This window comes from Protopterus annectens, chromosome 13.part0 (genome assembly GCF_019279795.1).
Source record: "Protopterus annectens isolate FY-2018-M chromosome 13.part0, PAN1.0, whole genome shotgun sequence".
NCBI classification, from domain to species: domain Eukaryota; kingdom Metazoa; phylum Chordata; order Ceratodontiformes; family Protopteridae; genus Protopterus; species Protopterus annectens.
This window is the reverse complement of record NC_056747.1, coordinates 154,633,678-154,648,096: the sequence shown is the minus strand read 5'-3', so window position 1 is coordinate 154,648,096 and position 14,419 is coordinate 154,633,678. Positions and strand designations below refer to the sequence as shown.

General features: G+C 40.1%; 1 protein-coding gene across 1 annotated transcript in view; it reads left to right on the top strand.

The window, feature by feature from the left end:
- The window catches only part of CPAMD8 (C3 and PZP like alpha-2-macroglobulin domain containing 8), a 7,231,600-nt gene that overhangs the window by 6,832,605 nt on the left and 384,576 nt on the right, over nt 1–14,419 (top strand). The window contains exons 35-36 of the mRNA XM_044054766.1: nt 2,461–2,566; nt 3,627–3,737. Coding sequence (XP_043910701.1) covers nt 2,461–2,566; nt 3,627–3,737 — 217 coding nt within the window. The remainder of the gene's footprint in view (nt 1–2,460; nt 2,567–3,626; nt 3,738–14,419) is intronic.

The window sequence follows — 14,419 nt, the reverse complement described above, 5'->3', positions numbered from 1 at the left end:
TATGTTCTTACCATAAAGTTCCATGTTAGTTGTCTTCTTCTCGCCTTCTTTCTTGTGTCCCACCCTCCTTCCCCCTAGCCTGGACAGACCTAGAGGAGTTTGATTGTGACCTTTCTTCCTACCACCTCTATTGTATATATGTATATACTTTACTATGTATATATTCCTTCATCAGGTTATAGGTCACCTTCCTTCTGTCATTTTATAGAGGTGGGTTTCCCTTTTCCAGTATTCTGGATTTCTTTTGGCTGGGCCTAGCTTACAAACGAGATCTGAGGTATTACCGCCTAGCATTGTGGGATATAAGGGGAGCCTCGAGCCGGTGGAACCAACTCTCGAGCTTTTAGAGTGGCCGAGTCGGAGCCGAGGTCGGCTCCGAACCCATCCAGCAAGAAAGAAGGCGAGAAGAAGACAACTAACATGGAACGTTATGGTAAGAACATAACTTCTATTTTTACTACGTTTCTGCAGGGGAGCAAGCTCCCCTGCACCCCTCAAGTGGGGGGCTGTTCCCCCCCATACCCCCTCCTCCCCGTAAGTTAGATATATCAACTCCAAGATCCCACTACATTGGGAAAAAGTTAATTTCCTAACCCCACTATATTGCAATCACCGTAAAGAATGTACACATAATGTCTAAATCACTTACCTGTATGGCCTAAAACACTTATAGAGTGGCATAATAAACACTATATACAGATTAACAGAATAAATTATAGCATTTACATGTTTCATTATACACTACTCAATTTTATACATTTTCGATGTTGTGAAATTCACTGTCATGAGTTTTAGATATTTTGAATTTTCGATCTTATGGTCTCGCTGTTTTAAAATTAAATGTTATAAGTTTTCAACGTTTTGAAGTGAAACTATATATATATATATATATATATATATATATATATATATACACACATATATGTACACACACACACACACACACACACCCTATTAACCACCACAGGTCCTGTTGTGAAAGGATGAAAGTAAATAATAGTCCTGCACAATTCCCATTGCATACATAACCCAGAAGCATTACTAGGTATGTGCAATAAAGTTATAAGGCAAAAAGTTTGATTCCCCCCACTTACAGATAAATACACCACTCTGTATGCACTTGCTCCTTGCCCCTAGGGGAATGAATGAGCTGTAGGGGCTTTCTTACCCTATTTCTGACCCTCTTGTATACATTACTCTTTTCAGGATGTCTGCTCACAAGTTACACTCAATTCATTATTCTTAGTATCAGTGATATAGCTTACATGTTATCTGCCACAAATATTACAGTGACCTCTCACCACTTAATGTGTCCTAATTCTTTATCAGTGTGACTGCACTGTCATGCATTTTCCAAAGATGCCAACACAGAAAAGAAATCACCTCAATTAATGTGGACCAGTTACAAGAGACTTCCCAGAAGAGCATACCTTTAGAAGAGTACCCATCCCTCCACATCTCTGGGCTATGCTTTACCTCTTATCTTCCATTTTCAGAGAAAGAAAGAGAGTCAGAGAGACTCTCTTACTGATGCTGAAGTTGAGGTGATACACCAGGTGATTTCCTCTGGTTTCATCTTGTGTCTCAGATTGTGAGTTTAGTACTAGAGCTTGATTCCTGATTCCTCATTCCTCATGGAAATCCGAAGTGCACAGCTCTGTGGAAGAAAATAATGAGGTAGTAGTTGCATACATCAGGTAATCTTAACTGTGATACATGTTGCTGTGTTAAGAAGCATTTTCATTTGCATTCAGTACTGGTACTTTTACAGATTTAAAGATATAATTTGTTTCATTAGGCTTTCACAGACATTGCATTTTTGAATTCCTGAATAGGTTTTCTTCATAGAGTCACTCCAAGATTGAAGAGTCTGAGCAGGATAAGAGTCAATCTATGTGTTGTGAAACTTTATTTGTTTAAAGCAGCGAGTTTGTGTTGTTAAAGTTGCTTAGGAAGAGTGATGACAGATGTATGTTTTCTGAAGTCCTATTAGAAGTAAATTGCAGTGCTAAATAATTGGAAACTTTGTAAACAGACTTGCCACTTGAGATTTGCAGTTACTATGGTAAAACTCTGTAAGTGAACTGTGTAGAATGTGTATCAGATGGCTGATGTCATGGAAGAAGTAATGAATGGATGACTAAAAGATTAAATTATACATTTCTTATATTTGTTTTTTTTTTATCGTTGCTACAGTAGTGGATTAAAGAAAGATTAACAATGTAATATTACCCTCCTCAGTCCTCCCTTAAAGTCATGAACCTCAGTAAATAAGGTTAACTTTTCTTTTAAAAAATCAGTTCTTTTTAAATGATGGCATAGCAGAAGCATGCATAAGAAAATACTCAGATAATTTTCTTACACAAATGTGATCCATATGATGTATGTATGTATTTATTTCCATAGAGATCTGTATTCCAAATTAAAACATTGTAAAAATATTTGTCTTTGTTTCTGCAGATTCCCAGTGAATGCACAACATGTATAAAGTTCCAGTCTTATAGAGAATATATTGTGGGTAAAACAGCACCTTTACCAGTCAAAGTATATGACTATTATGAGCCAGGTATGTTTCCCATTATAAGCAGACAAGCAAATATGTGTCTTTCTGCATTGCTTACTGTAACAAACAATTTGAAGGTTTATTAATGTACTTCGTTTCTTAATTATGTTGATAGAATGATTCACTCTGGCCCTTTTTTCAAGCCACAGCTTAGGCCATAGACAAGAAAAAAGGGTCATCCTCAAGAAAGTTAGGATAAAAAAACACATTAAAATTTAAGAAGTCAAAAGCAAATTACTACAGGTGATATGAGTATTATAGATGTTAATTGTCACAGTGTTAATCTGAACAGTGCAGGTGCAGAGTTATTGTAATGGTCTTTACTGTGTTTTTTACACCATCACCTGAAACATTACAATAAGGACACTGCTTTATTTTAATATGAGTATGTAGTTTTTACATAAGTTGCATTTACATCAATTACTGAAACTTTACTTATAAGATCTGACAGTTACACAGACTCTAAGCCTTGTCAGTGATGTTTCACTCGTATAGTCATCACCAAAACCTCTCTCTTATTATATGTAGTAAGCTTTTAACACCATCAGCTGAGAGACTGCTGACAGAATGATGGGTGGTTTATGTGATGTAGAATTAAGAAAGCTACAGAAAACATGAAGCTTAATTGCATCAGTGACCTGTTAGAAGTGAGGCTGAGTAAGTGCTGGGTGTTAGAAGCTGAGCGTGGGCTCTCAGCACATGCATTTACCTCCTTTACAGATGGAAGTGCATTGCAGCTTTGAAGGCAAACTGAAATTTTTAATAGTGTGGATATCATGAGAAAGAGAGAGATAAGAAAATATGTCCTGGTTTTAACATGCTGTGTTTCCTCTATAATGTCCAGTTCTGGAAATCATTAGTTTGGGTTTCATACAGTGGCATGATATAAAGTTGTAGTTGTGTATTTTATGTGCTGAGGTAGGGAAATGGTCTTCATAGAGGTGCTTCCTTATCACTCGGGACAAGGGTCAATGTATAGAAGAGTAAGTCACACATTAATCTCACTGGAAATGTTTGCTTTTTCAAGAGTCAAACAATGATGCTGTCCATTAATTTTCTCTAGCATTTGAAGCTATTCGTTTTTATAATGTAAGTGAAGATAGTCCCTTGGCAAGAGAACTTTGTGATGGACCTTCTTGTAATGAGGTGAAGAGTTCAATAAGTCAGTGGGTTGGTAAGTTTCATTTGATTTTAAGTAATAAAAAAGTTACTAGTTTCAATAAGATTGTATGTTCTATAAAAATAAAATTCTAGAAACATTTTAAATATCAGGAAATTATTTTCCCACTCCACTGATACATTTGTGGAATTCAACAAAGCACTTATTTTTCTTAATAGAGTGCATACATAAAGTGCATTTCTGCTAGACATTTGAATGTGAACTTGTTGTTGTGGTTTAATTATTTTTATATGAACGCAAGTTTACTTGTATCACAAGTAATAATTCATTAAAGGTGTTTTAAAGTCCTAGACATTTTCTTGGAAGGAAGACTGGTACATTGTGTGAGTTTGTGTCTTACTTTACTACAATTAGTTGTGCTGTTGCTTCCATCAGTTGTGTGTATTTCAGTCTGCATTTTGTTAAAAGCTCCCTCATGCATGTCTGCTATAAGTACTTCCTGCACTGTATGCTTCATCTCAGACTATGTTAACCTTGAACAAGAAATTAAATTAAAAAAAATGGCATGACTGATGCTTGAGAGCTGCTGAGATGGAACACTGTATGAATTGCTTACAAGGGCAGCATTCCATTTTAGGCACTGTTCCTTCTTTATTGAACAATTTTCATTCAATTTAAGGCCCTCTTGTCTTGACCTTTATCTCTGTTCACCCCCCCCCCCAATTTTTATCCATAATAGCTGTCAACACACTTGCTGTATCCCTTGTTACTTTTCACAAATATACTCCATTCCCTTTTGCTGTTATCTGCCATGTTCTGTAATTTATTTTGAGACTTATAAAAACCTTCTCTTTGCATTTTCTGTAGTTTTTACTGGATGTGTAGAGGGATGATGCCATGACTACAACCAAGGTGACCCAAGTTCTAGTAGAGGCTCAAGTGTTTGATGGTGCAGGTGGGGAGGATGGGAGCACTTACTGTGTGGTAAAAACATGAAGGGGGTGGGGGAGTGTTTGTGCTCAGGGCATACACACACAAGTTGATTTTCCCTGGTGGAGACCAGGAAAATAGTGACTCAGTGCCTCCTGTGGGTAGCTGGGGCAGTCCTGCTGACATCTGCCCTTTAAAAAAGTGATGAGCAGTTCAGCACTGACACCCACTACATGCTTCAGACAAGGGCTTTCTCTCAGTGGGTACACAGGGAATAGAGCATACCAAGTGTCTAAATGATGATCCTCTCCCTGCTGACCTTTGCCCCAAGTGATGAGAAAACAAATGGGGCAACTGGCTGGGAGGCGTCTAATGATACAAAGGCAGTGGAGACAAAGTAAAAAAAAATATTACATTTTCTGTCTTAAAAATATTACATTTTCTGTACTGTCCCTCTAAAATAGTTCATACTTGATGTCCCCATTGTGCTGACCAATTCTGATTGTTTTTTTTTGCTGTCCCCAATTTGATCCAGCTCTTCTTCTGTCCTGTCTCATTCCCTGACAGCTGCCAGGGTTGTCACTTTTACAGAACAAATATCTATAAGAAAATATATGAGCACTAGTTTTGTTGCATGATGAAGAGTGTACACAACTGAATTTTACAATTTGTCATCCAGGTAATTAATATCTCTTAAATGTATTGATTTGACACTGCCTGCCAAGTTAAAACATATTATTGTATCAATTCTATAAGGTTTGCAAACTGTGGTGTATTATTTTTCTTAGAAATAGTCAAAAATCCATACACAAAACTGTTATGTTTAATGATTAAGAATGAATGTGAAACTAGAATTTACCAACATATGATGCAAATACATATTGTATTTATTTAGAAAACACTTTGTGAAATTAACCAGTGTTAAGTAGGGTCTCATAAATGATAATTTGTCTAGGTGTTCAACCTGAGTTAGGTTTATAGTTTTTGGATCAAACTTGTTGAACAACTAAGAAATATCATTCAAAATTACCCTGGAAAGGGTGAAATTTAAACTCTTGTTACATTACAACAACATTCACAATTTCTGTTCAAACAATAGCTTCTAAGTAGTGTGCCCTACAAATTCATGTTAACTAAAAGCAAGCCTTAAGAGCAGCTATAATGAGTGGTCATGAGGCCTGGCATATGAACAGATAGTTATATGTTTGTTTGCATACTGATATTTTTTTACATTGTTTATATACGTTTGCTTAATCATATTACTGTGAAGTGTTTATTATAGTGAAATCTTGATAAGTATAATTGTGAAGATAAAAGTGAAAGCTAGATGTAATGAGAAATGGCAAAGTGAGTTAGACAAATTAGGCTTAGACAAAATAAGAGGTGTGTGGAAGATAATGGCTATTTTTGTAATGCCACCAGTTAGGGATAAATGTTTGTGATGTCTCTAAAATGGACCTTGAAAGTAATGAAAAATAAATGATGTGAGAGTATGAAACATGATAAACCAAACTGATATGTTTATTAAAAATGAATGAATGCATTTTGTGATATTGTGGGCACCAGTTGTGCTTAGAGTGCTTTATTGATCACAAAAGTGGCATTGGTAAAGAAAACTGACATTTGAGCTATAAAAATATGTTTTTTTCTGTCATGTTAAGGTGTTGATGGGAGGTGAAGGGAGATGTATGTGGTTGCGCAGAGGTATGAATAAGTTGGAAGTGACCATTTGCATAAACTTCGGAATGAGTAAAGATAGAAATAAGAGGTTTGTATGAATGAAGTTATGAAACAGAAGAGCATAGCTGTCAACCTTCTGTATACAAAATGTGGAACTTTACCTTTCATAATGTGGAAGAAATGGGAAAATGTGGAACACTTGTCAACAAGTCTAAGATGCTCACTGCATATTGTCAGCAAGTTTAACTAAGATGCTCACTGCATATCTTGTCTGGTTGTTTGTTGGCTTAGAGGATTAAGGAGCTGTTAACAAGCTGTTTCCTGTGGTCCAGTGGTGCAAGTTTTTTTTTTCCTGCCAGCCTCCACTGAATAACTGTGTGACAGTGAGCAAGTCACTTAACCAGACACTGCTTCTGGCCTGTGCCTGAAAAGGTTCATGGAGATCTATTCTGTGCCCCAGAAAACAAATACAAATAACGTAAAATAAAAAAAAAAACTGTTAATTCTCATGAATAAGAAGTTAAGTTGATGAATTATTATAATTCCATATCATTTACTTTAAATATATGTTAAAAAATTCTTAACAATGAAAGTATGATATCCTTTCAAATGGGAACAGAGTGGAACGTAGACTTTATGAGATTCAGAATGAAAAGCATTCCTCATAATGCAGTACATGTTGAGAGGCATGCAGAAGAGCAATAAAAGTTAAGAGAGTGATTATTGGAGAAAATATTGCAACACCTTGCACTATTTTTTATAGTGGAAGATGAATAAAGAGAAGAATTGTAGCAAATAAGTTGATCAAGGTATATCTGATAGAGGAGAAAACAAAGGGAGGATGACTTCAAGGAGGTGAAAGAGGAGGTTACAGTCTGTTTTTTTCCTTGGGCAAATGTACAGGTAAAAATTTTTATCTTTGCTGTTTGAGGGTATGTTGGAGAAAATAACAGTGCCGCAGATAGTAAACAAGAGGTGCAAACAGCAATTGTTATATTAGATAAGTATTTTATGGTTGACTTAGGAATGCATTAAGGATTAAATATCTTTACGTGGGTATCAAATATTTTATATTGAATATTAGGAATAATAATATGATTTGTTTGACTAAATTTGCAGATGACTGCCTAAGAGAAGTCATTGAAACCCCAATGATTTAGCAATTCTGCAAGAAGGTTTATCCCAAACAAATAACTAGTGCCAAAATCATGGACTGAAACTAAATGCCAAAAAATGCATTATTGTATCCTTTGAGAAGTCACCTACTCCAGGGGACTACCACATTTGCATTACACCCCAAGAGCTGACCCAGTTGTTTGGGATTTGGGAACTACTGTGGACAGTGACCTAACTTTTAACTAATGTGTGTCCATTGTTGTAACAAAGTCCACTTATAAACAAATGGATTGTGTCAAGATCTAAGGATGTCATTGTCCCCTTTCAGTCCGTAGGTCAGTTATTGAATAGAATGCCCCCCTTTGGCATAAATCTACCCAGCCACATGCAACAACTAAATGCCCACAGAGCTACCTTTACTATAAGGATACAAGGCTTAAACAACATATTGTACATGGACTGTCTCTAAGCCTGTCACTATACTCTGTATCCTACTGACTGCTAAAAGGTGATGTTTGTCTGGCAAACAAGAAGTCCTTCGACCAAATACTGATGGATTTACTGTACATCAGTAAGTCAAATGGCATGAGAAATACTCAGACTGTTGCTCTAAACCTCTTCTCCAGCATCAACAAAATGGTTTATATAGACAGGTATATCTCATAGAGGATACCAGTGCTCTGGAGGAGTTCTCATAACATAGAGTTCATCCCTGTACATATTCAGGCAAGTGTTGGACTTATGGATAAGAAAAAAGATGTTCTGTAGTCCTGTCTCACCTTCATTCTTACTGATGGGATCGGAGCCAATCCTCAACTCCGACCCGGCCTATTTACAAGCTCGAAGTCTTCTAGTTGGCTTGTGGCTAGGTAGGTATCCCATGGTGCACCAGTACAATCCCCAGATCTCGCTTGCCACATCAACGAGTTTGGATGTGCTTCTTCTTGGCCATGGTTAAGTCTAACACATTTTTGTTCTAAATTTTGGATATTTCTTCTATTTTCACAATTTGACAGTGTTACATAGCATTATATAGTTATAGTTAGTGTTGTGTTTGTAGTTAGATAGTTAGCGTTTATCAGAGCGCTTTTTGTGTGCAGTTTCTTTGAGTACAGTTGGCCCTATAGTACTATTTGGTATCCTGTGTGTCAGTTGTTTCACTGGGTTGTTTTATATATATATATAGATATCTATATTCCTTGTTTTCATACTTTTTATATTAGTAGTTGTAGGCGCCTTTTGCACTTAGTTTAGACTGTGTGTGCTTTCTTAAATATTATAAGTAATAACTTTACTTGCAGACCTTTCCACTTGTTGATATTTACAGTTATTAGTGTTGCAGACAGAACGAGGTTCTGTTGACCTTCGTTCTCGTTCTTTGTTTTTCCATTAATTAGACTTGTATTCCTGCTCTAGTGTGTGTGAGACTCTCTACTTGTTTCTGTACCCCCTAGGACCGTTTTAGTTAGAGGACATATTTTCCTTCTTCTTCTCTACCAGGTCTAGGCCCGTTTAAGTTAGAGGACCTAGTCCTCGTGGTATATCTTTATTGGTTCCTTTAGGGCTAGGCCCGTTTAAGTTAGAGGACCTAGTCCTCCCACTTTTCCTTCCTGTGTGTGTGTGAGTTCAGTCTTCTGTGAGATGTCTAAAGAAGTCAAGGATCATAAGCCATCTGGCTTTAAAAAGTGTGTGAAATGCTCACAGAAGATGTCTTTAACGGATGGCCACAGTAAATGAGTATACTGTCTTGGGGCCATCCACTTACAGGAAACATGCTTATTTTGCCACTCTTTTAGTGTTATGGTGTTGCAAGAGAGAAAAAAATAAGCTCATACTAAAATGTCTCCAAAAGCCTTCTTTTGAGGAAGATCTGGCTAGGTCTGCTTCCTCTGCTAGATCTCAGGGATCTAAAAAGGAGAACTCCAAATCCTCTAAGAGGCCCTCCTCAGCGATGGCTGGTGTCTCGGAGCCACCTCGTAAAATTACCAAGTCAGACAAAATTACTGCCTCATCAGCCTTACTGAGTTCGGAGCCGATCAAGGGTTCTACTACTGTGGTTACAGGGTCGGCACCAAGTAGTTCGGTGCCGACCACTGAGAGTATTCAATGGAGCTGGTCTTCGGATCCTTTACCGGTCTCCCCTACATTAAGGTCACCCATATTGCAGAGATCCTGTTCTCGTACTCTATCTTCCAGGTCTTCCAGGAGTTTATCGGAAGAAGATGTGGAGAGGGTAGTGCTGAGACTTCTGAAGTCATCTGCCTTACCTAAATTGTTTGCGCTGACCCAGTTGGTTCCGGGGCCACTTGAGTTCGTCACCCCTTCAGTGATTCCTCCTCAGAGCCATGCTGGTCTTTCGGAGCCGGAGTGTTTGGTACCACTGGTGGAACTCTCAGTTCCAGCTCCCCCTGAGGTTGTTGCGGAATTGAGTTCTGCTCCGAGACACTGAGTGCTGTCTTTGGTATCTAGGAGCTGAAGCTACCCGGTTGGCCCTGACAGGTACCCCTGAAACCGAACCTCTTCGGTTCCAAGCCTTCCTCTCGGTGCATCAGCAAAGGTGAGCTTGGACCCTCTGTCTATCTTGTTGCCAGTGGCTCTGGAATCAATGGCATCCTTGGTCTCCTCGGAGCCGAGGAGGTCTTCGGAGCTGGAGATGTCAGCATTTGAGATGATGAGGAATGTGCTGTCCCAATCATCAGCTCCTACCAGGGGTACCAACACTCTCCCCCCTAGGGCACCTACTTCTGTTTCAGCTCCTACTCCCTCTCTGGACAGCAGAGACCTGCAGCCTCAGAAGCCATGGGCTGCACTGTTACCCCTTCTGATGAGGAGTCGGTGTACCTGAAGGCTTTTGGGTTTCAACCTTCAGCCTCTTGGGTGTCTCTACCTTTCAACAAACTGATAGAGCTTGTTAGTCGGAAGGTGTGGGATACTCCTGATGCTGTGGAGCCAGTCCCCAGGAGACCAAATAAGTTTCTTTCTGTGCCCAGGGAAAAGGAATATTTGTCTAAAGGTGTTCCCGTAGATGCCATGGTGATGGTGGCGGTCACTAAGAAGGAGCTAGCAGAAACTTCTTCTTTTCATCTGCCAAATAAAAAGTCTCAAACGATGGACAGATATGGGAAGCATATCTTTTCATCAGCAGCATTTACTCTTCGATCGCTGAACTACCTTACACACCTCACGAGGCTTCAGAGAGATTTCCTTAAGGAGTTAGGAGATTCTCTACAAGGTAGATTCACTGAGGGAGTCCCTGACAAGGTGTCTGCCCAGTTGTCCACCTTGAACTCAGTTGTCAACTCGTCCATGAGGCTTATCTCATATGCAGCCGATGGAGCGAGTAGAGCAGCAGGTTCAGGAATTTCCCTAAGGTGTCATTCCTGCATGCATTTGTGTAATTTTGCGGAACCGTTCAAGTCTATCTTTAACAACGCCCCCTTTGAGGGTTCTTCAATTGTTTGGATCCAAAGTAAAGGACACACTCACTTGGTGCGAGAAGAAGGAAAAAAACTCTCTGTCATGGGAGTATGTTTTACTGTCCCCTCTAGACCATACCCTGAGGGTCAGAGAGGGGGTAAAATGTGGTTCAAGAAGTCCCGAAGGTTTTTTCCAAGATGCACAGGGTGACTCCTTGTTCAGAGGCAGAGGAGGAGGAGGAAATGGTAGACATCACCCTAGGAGGCAAGGGCGGACTGCTAAACCAGGGAGGCCGCGATTCATTTCGGGGCTGGCCTTACCAGCGCTCCTAATATGGGGCCTGATTGTGCTTCTCTGGAGCTGGTCGGGGGTCACATTTCTTTGTATCCAGAAGCCTGGCTAAGTATCACTCAAGACAAATGCGTACAAAGAATTATTTCCAGAGGTTATGTCATACCCTTTTCTCTGCCGCCTTATTTTCCCCAGACGATCCTAGATGTTCCACCCAATCACAGGGATCAGTCAACTGTGGAGGTCAACATGTTTCTGGCAAAAAGAGTCATCCAAACCATCCCAGCAGACCAAATAGGATCCGGAACTTACTACAGATTCTTTTTAGTGCCAAAACGTACAGGGGACTGGATGCCCATCTTGGACCTCAGCAGATTGAACAAATCAGTAAAGAAGGACAAGTTCTGGATGGTGACACTGCAGTCTATACCCCCGTTACTAGGGAAAGACACTTGGATGTGCTCAATAGACCTCCAAGATGTTTACTACCACATAAAAATGGACAGGTTATCAAGGAGTCATCTACACTTCCAGCTGGGATCCAGTCACTACCTGTTTCGTGCTCTGCCTTTTGGTCTCACCACAGCCCCCAGGGTGTTCACCAAGTGTATGGCAGTAGTGACAGCTCACCTGAGACGTCAAGGATTCCAGGTGTTTCCATATCTGGATTACTGACTCGTAACCGCCCCCACCAGGCATCTACTTCTTCAGACCAGGGACGCTACCATTCAACTTTGTGCCCAGTTGGGGATTACTATCAACTGGGAAAATCTGCCTTATTGTCCTCTCAATTTGTGATTTTTTATAGGCTCAGAGATAGACACAGTAGACATGCTTGCTCATCTTCCAGTAGAAAGGAAACAGAATCTGGTTCTTCAAATTCAACATCTTCTCCCCTACGAAAGGTCAAGGCCAAGACTGTTCTGAAGCTTCTAGGGACCATGGCTTCCACCATAGTCCAGTTTTTGGGTTAGTGCTGAATTCAGGGCTGTGTTACAAATCTCTATGTTTGCCCAGGTCTACTTTATTTGATCGAAAGTCCATTTGACCTAAATCCATTTGATTGAAATTTCATTTGATCGAAAACCAGTATTCAAGGCATAAAACTGGGATTTGTCCCCCTCCCCAATGTTGTGCGACCCTGGAGTAGTTGGTATGTATATATATATATATATATATATATATATATATATATATATATATATATATATATAGATAGATAGTTAGGGGGTGTGGGGGGGGTGCAAAAGAAGAAACTAAAACAAAAAGTACAGATTTTAAACAAAAATAGGTGGGGGCTTCACATCCCACACCTTCCAATGTGGGGGGCTGCATCCCCCACACCCCCCTAACTATATATACCAACTCCAGGGTTGCGCAACATTGGGGAGGGGGACAAATCCCTGTTATTTGCCTTGAACACTGGTTTTCGATCATATGAAATTTCGATCAAATGGGTTTAGATCAAATGAAGTAGACCCGTTTGCCCACATCTTACTTGGATAGAAGGAAGTTTCTCTGTTCACCTGTGAGAGAGGGGAGCTTTGAGCAGCCTATCTGTCCCTGGAGGAGTGGTTTCAGCCTAGAAAGTAGTAGTTTATTGGCCATTTTGGGCTAATTTCTATCTCTTTAATTTCCCTGCTATAAAAACTGCATTTGCCCGGTTTTGCGCGCTGGGCAGTGTCGGTTAGCTAGGGTATAACTATTTCCGGCTCCACAAAGTCTCCTCTTCAATTTTTCCCTTGGAACTAGACAAACTTTCAACTTAAGCACTTAAGCCATTCATTTCTCAGCCCAGCACTTGCTCAAAACTCATAGCAAGCACTTATAAACCCTAGCACTACAGAAGGACAAGGCTCTGTATTCGACCTTACCAGCCATTCAGTAAAACAGTTTACTGTGCCTATCCAGGCATGTCCAAAGGGCAGTTTCAGGTGTACTCTCCAGTCCAACTGGTGAATCTAGGCATTTTGAGGCAATGTTACAACTACCTCATGTACACAGACAAGCCTCTCCTCCTACCGCTAAACACTAATACATGTGAAAGATGCAATTATACAGCCAGACTGGAGGCTAAGATCTCTCAACCCAAGACTGGATCAGACAGTCAAGAGGAGAAGGGAAATACTGGCATCACATCACCAGTCTCACATAGACCCATTAAAGCAGCACCGGCAAAAAACACACGTAAATGCACAAAAACATACTCAGAGGCTCTAAATAAAAATCTGCAAAAGCAACAAAGCCCTCCAAAGCAGACATCCATGCAGCCTCCACCCCCAACACAAACCATGAAACACATACTTCATAAAACCAGTGTGCCACGCAGTCACAGCCCTCAAAGCAAAATGACATACCCAACATACTAGTAATAGGTGACTCTATAGACAGGCACACTGACATCCTACTCACTAGGCTGAATAAGGAGAAGGTTACTGTTAGCTGCCTGTCGGGTGCCAGGATCCACCACATAACACAAGCACTTAGGTCACTCCAAAACAAGTACAAATATGACTCTGTCATTGTCCATGTTGGTGTGAATGGCCTGAACCGTACCTCCCTGGACTATATGAAAAGAGACATGGAGGAGCTCTCTGATCACGTAGCCTAGGCCGGTATGACCCTGAACCTGAGTAGCATCCTGCCCTCACCAAGAATGATACCACGGTATAAAGAAAAATTATAAAGAAAAAATTATCAATTTCAACAATTGGCTAAGTTTCTGGTGTCAATCAGAGGGGATCCAGTGTCTGTCTGCCTGGGATGACATGCTAGACAAGCCACGCTGCTTCGCCAGAGACGGCTTGCACCTGTCACCCTTAGGCTTTTGAATACTGGCCAAGGCTTTTACCACCTCAAAGTGCCTTTTTTAGGCAAGGCTCAAAAGGCAAACCCACTGCCATAAATAGCACAAGTAACAAAAAAAACTACAATCCACTCTGCTACAGGCCCCATGAGGAGCTCAGTGTCTCTCCAACCTAACACCACTCTTAAGTATTAAACTGCGGTACCACCCTTATCATTCTTATAAGAAAAGCGCAGTCTGGGTCTGAACTGTCTGCAAACAACTAAAGTTAACTTTGAGTATGTGTCTACCTGTTTGAGCCAATATTCATTTTCCCCTGGAGAGCACTCTGCTTTGGCTTGTAAGCAGCCCCCCCCACACACACACACACACTCATCTTCCACTTTCTCTCTTATTCCCTTCTGTTAGCAGATATTATCCATAATCTGATCAATACTGTGTGTTTGTTAATTTAAACTGAGACCACAGTGGCCTACTGATACAAGGTTATCCTGTT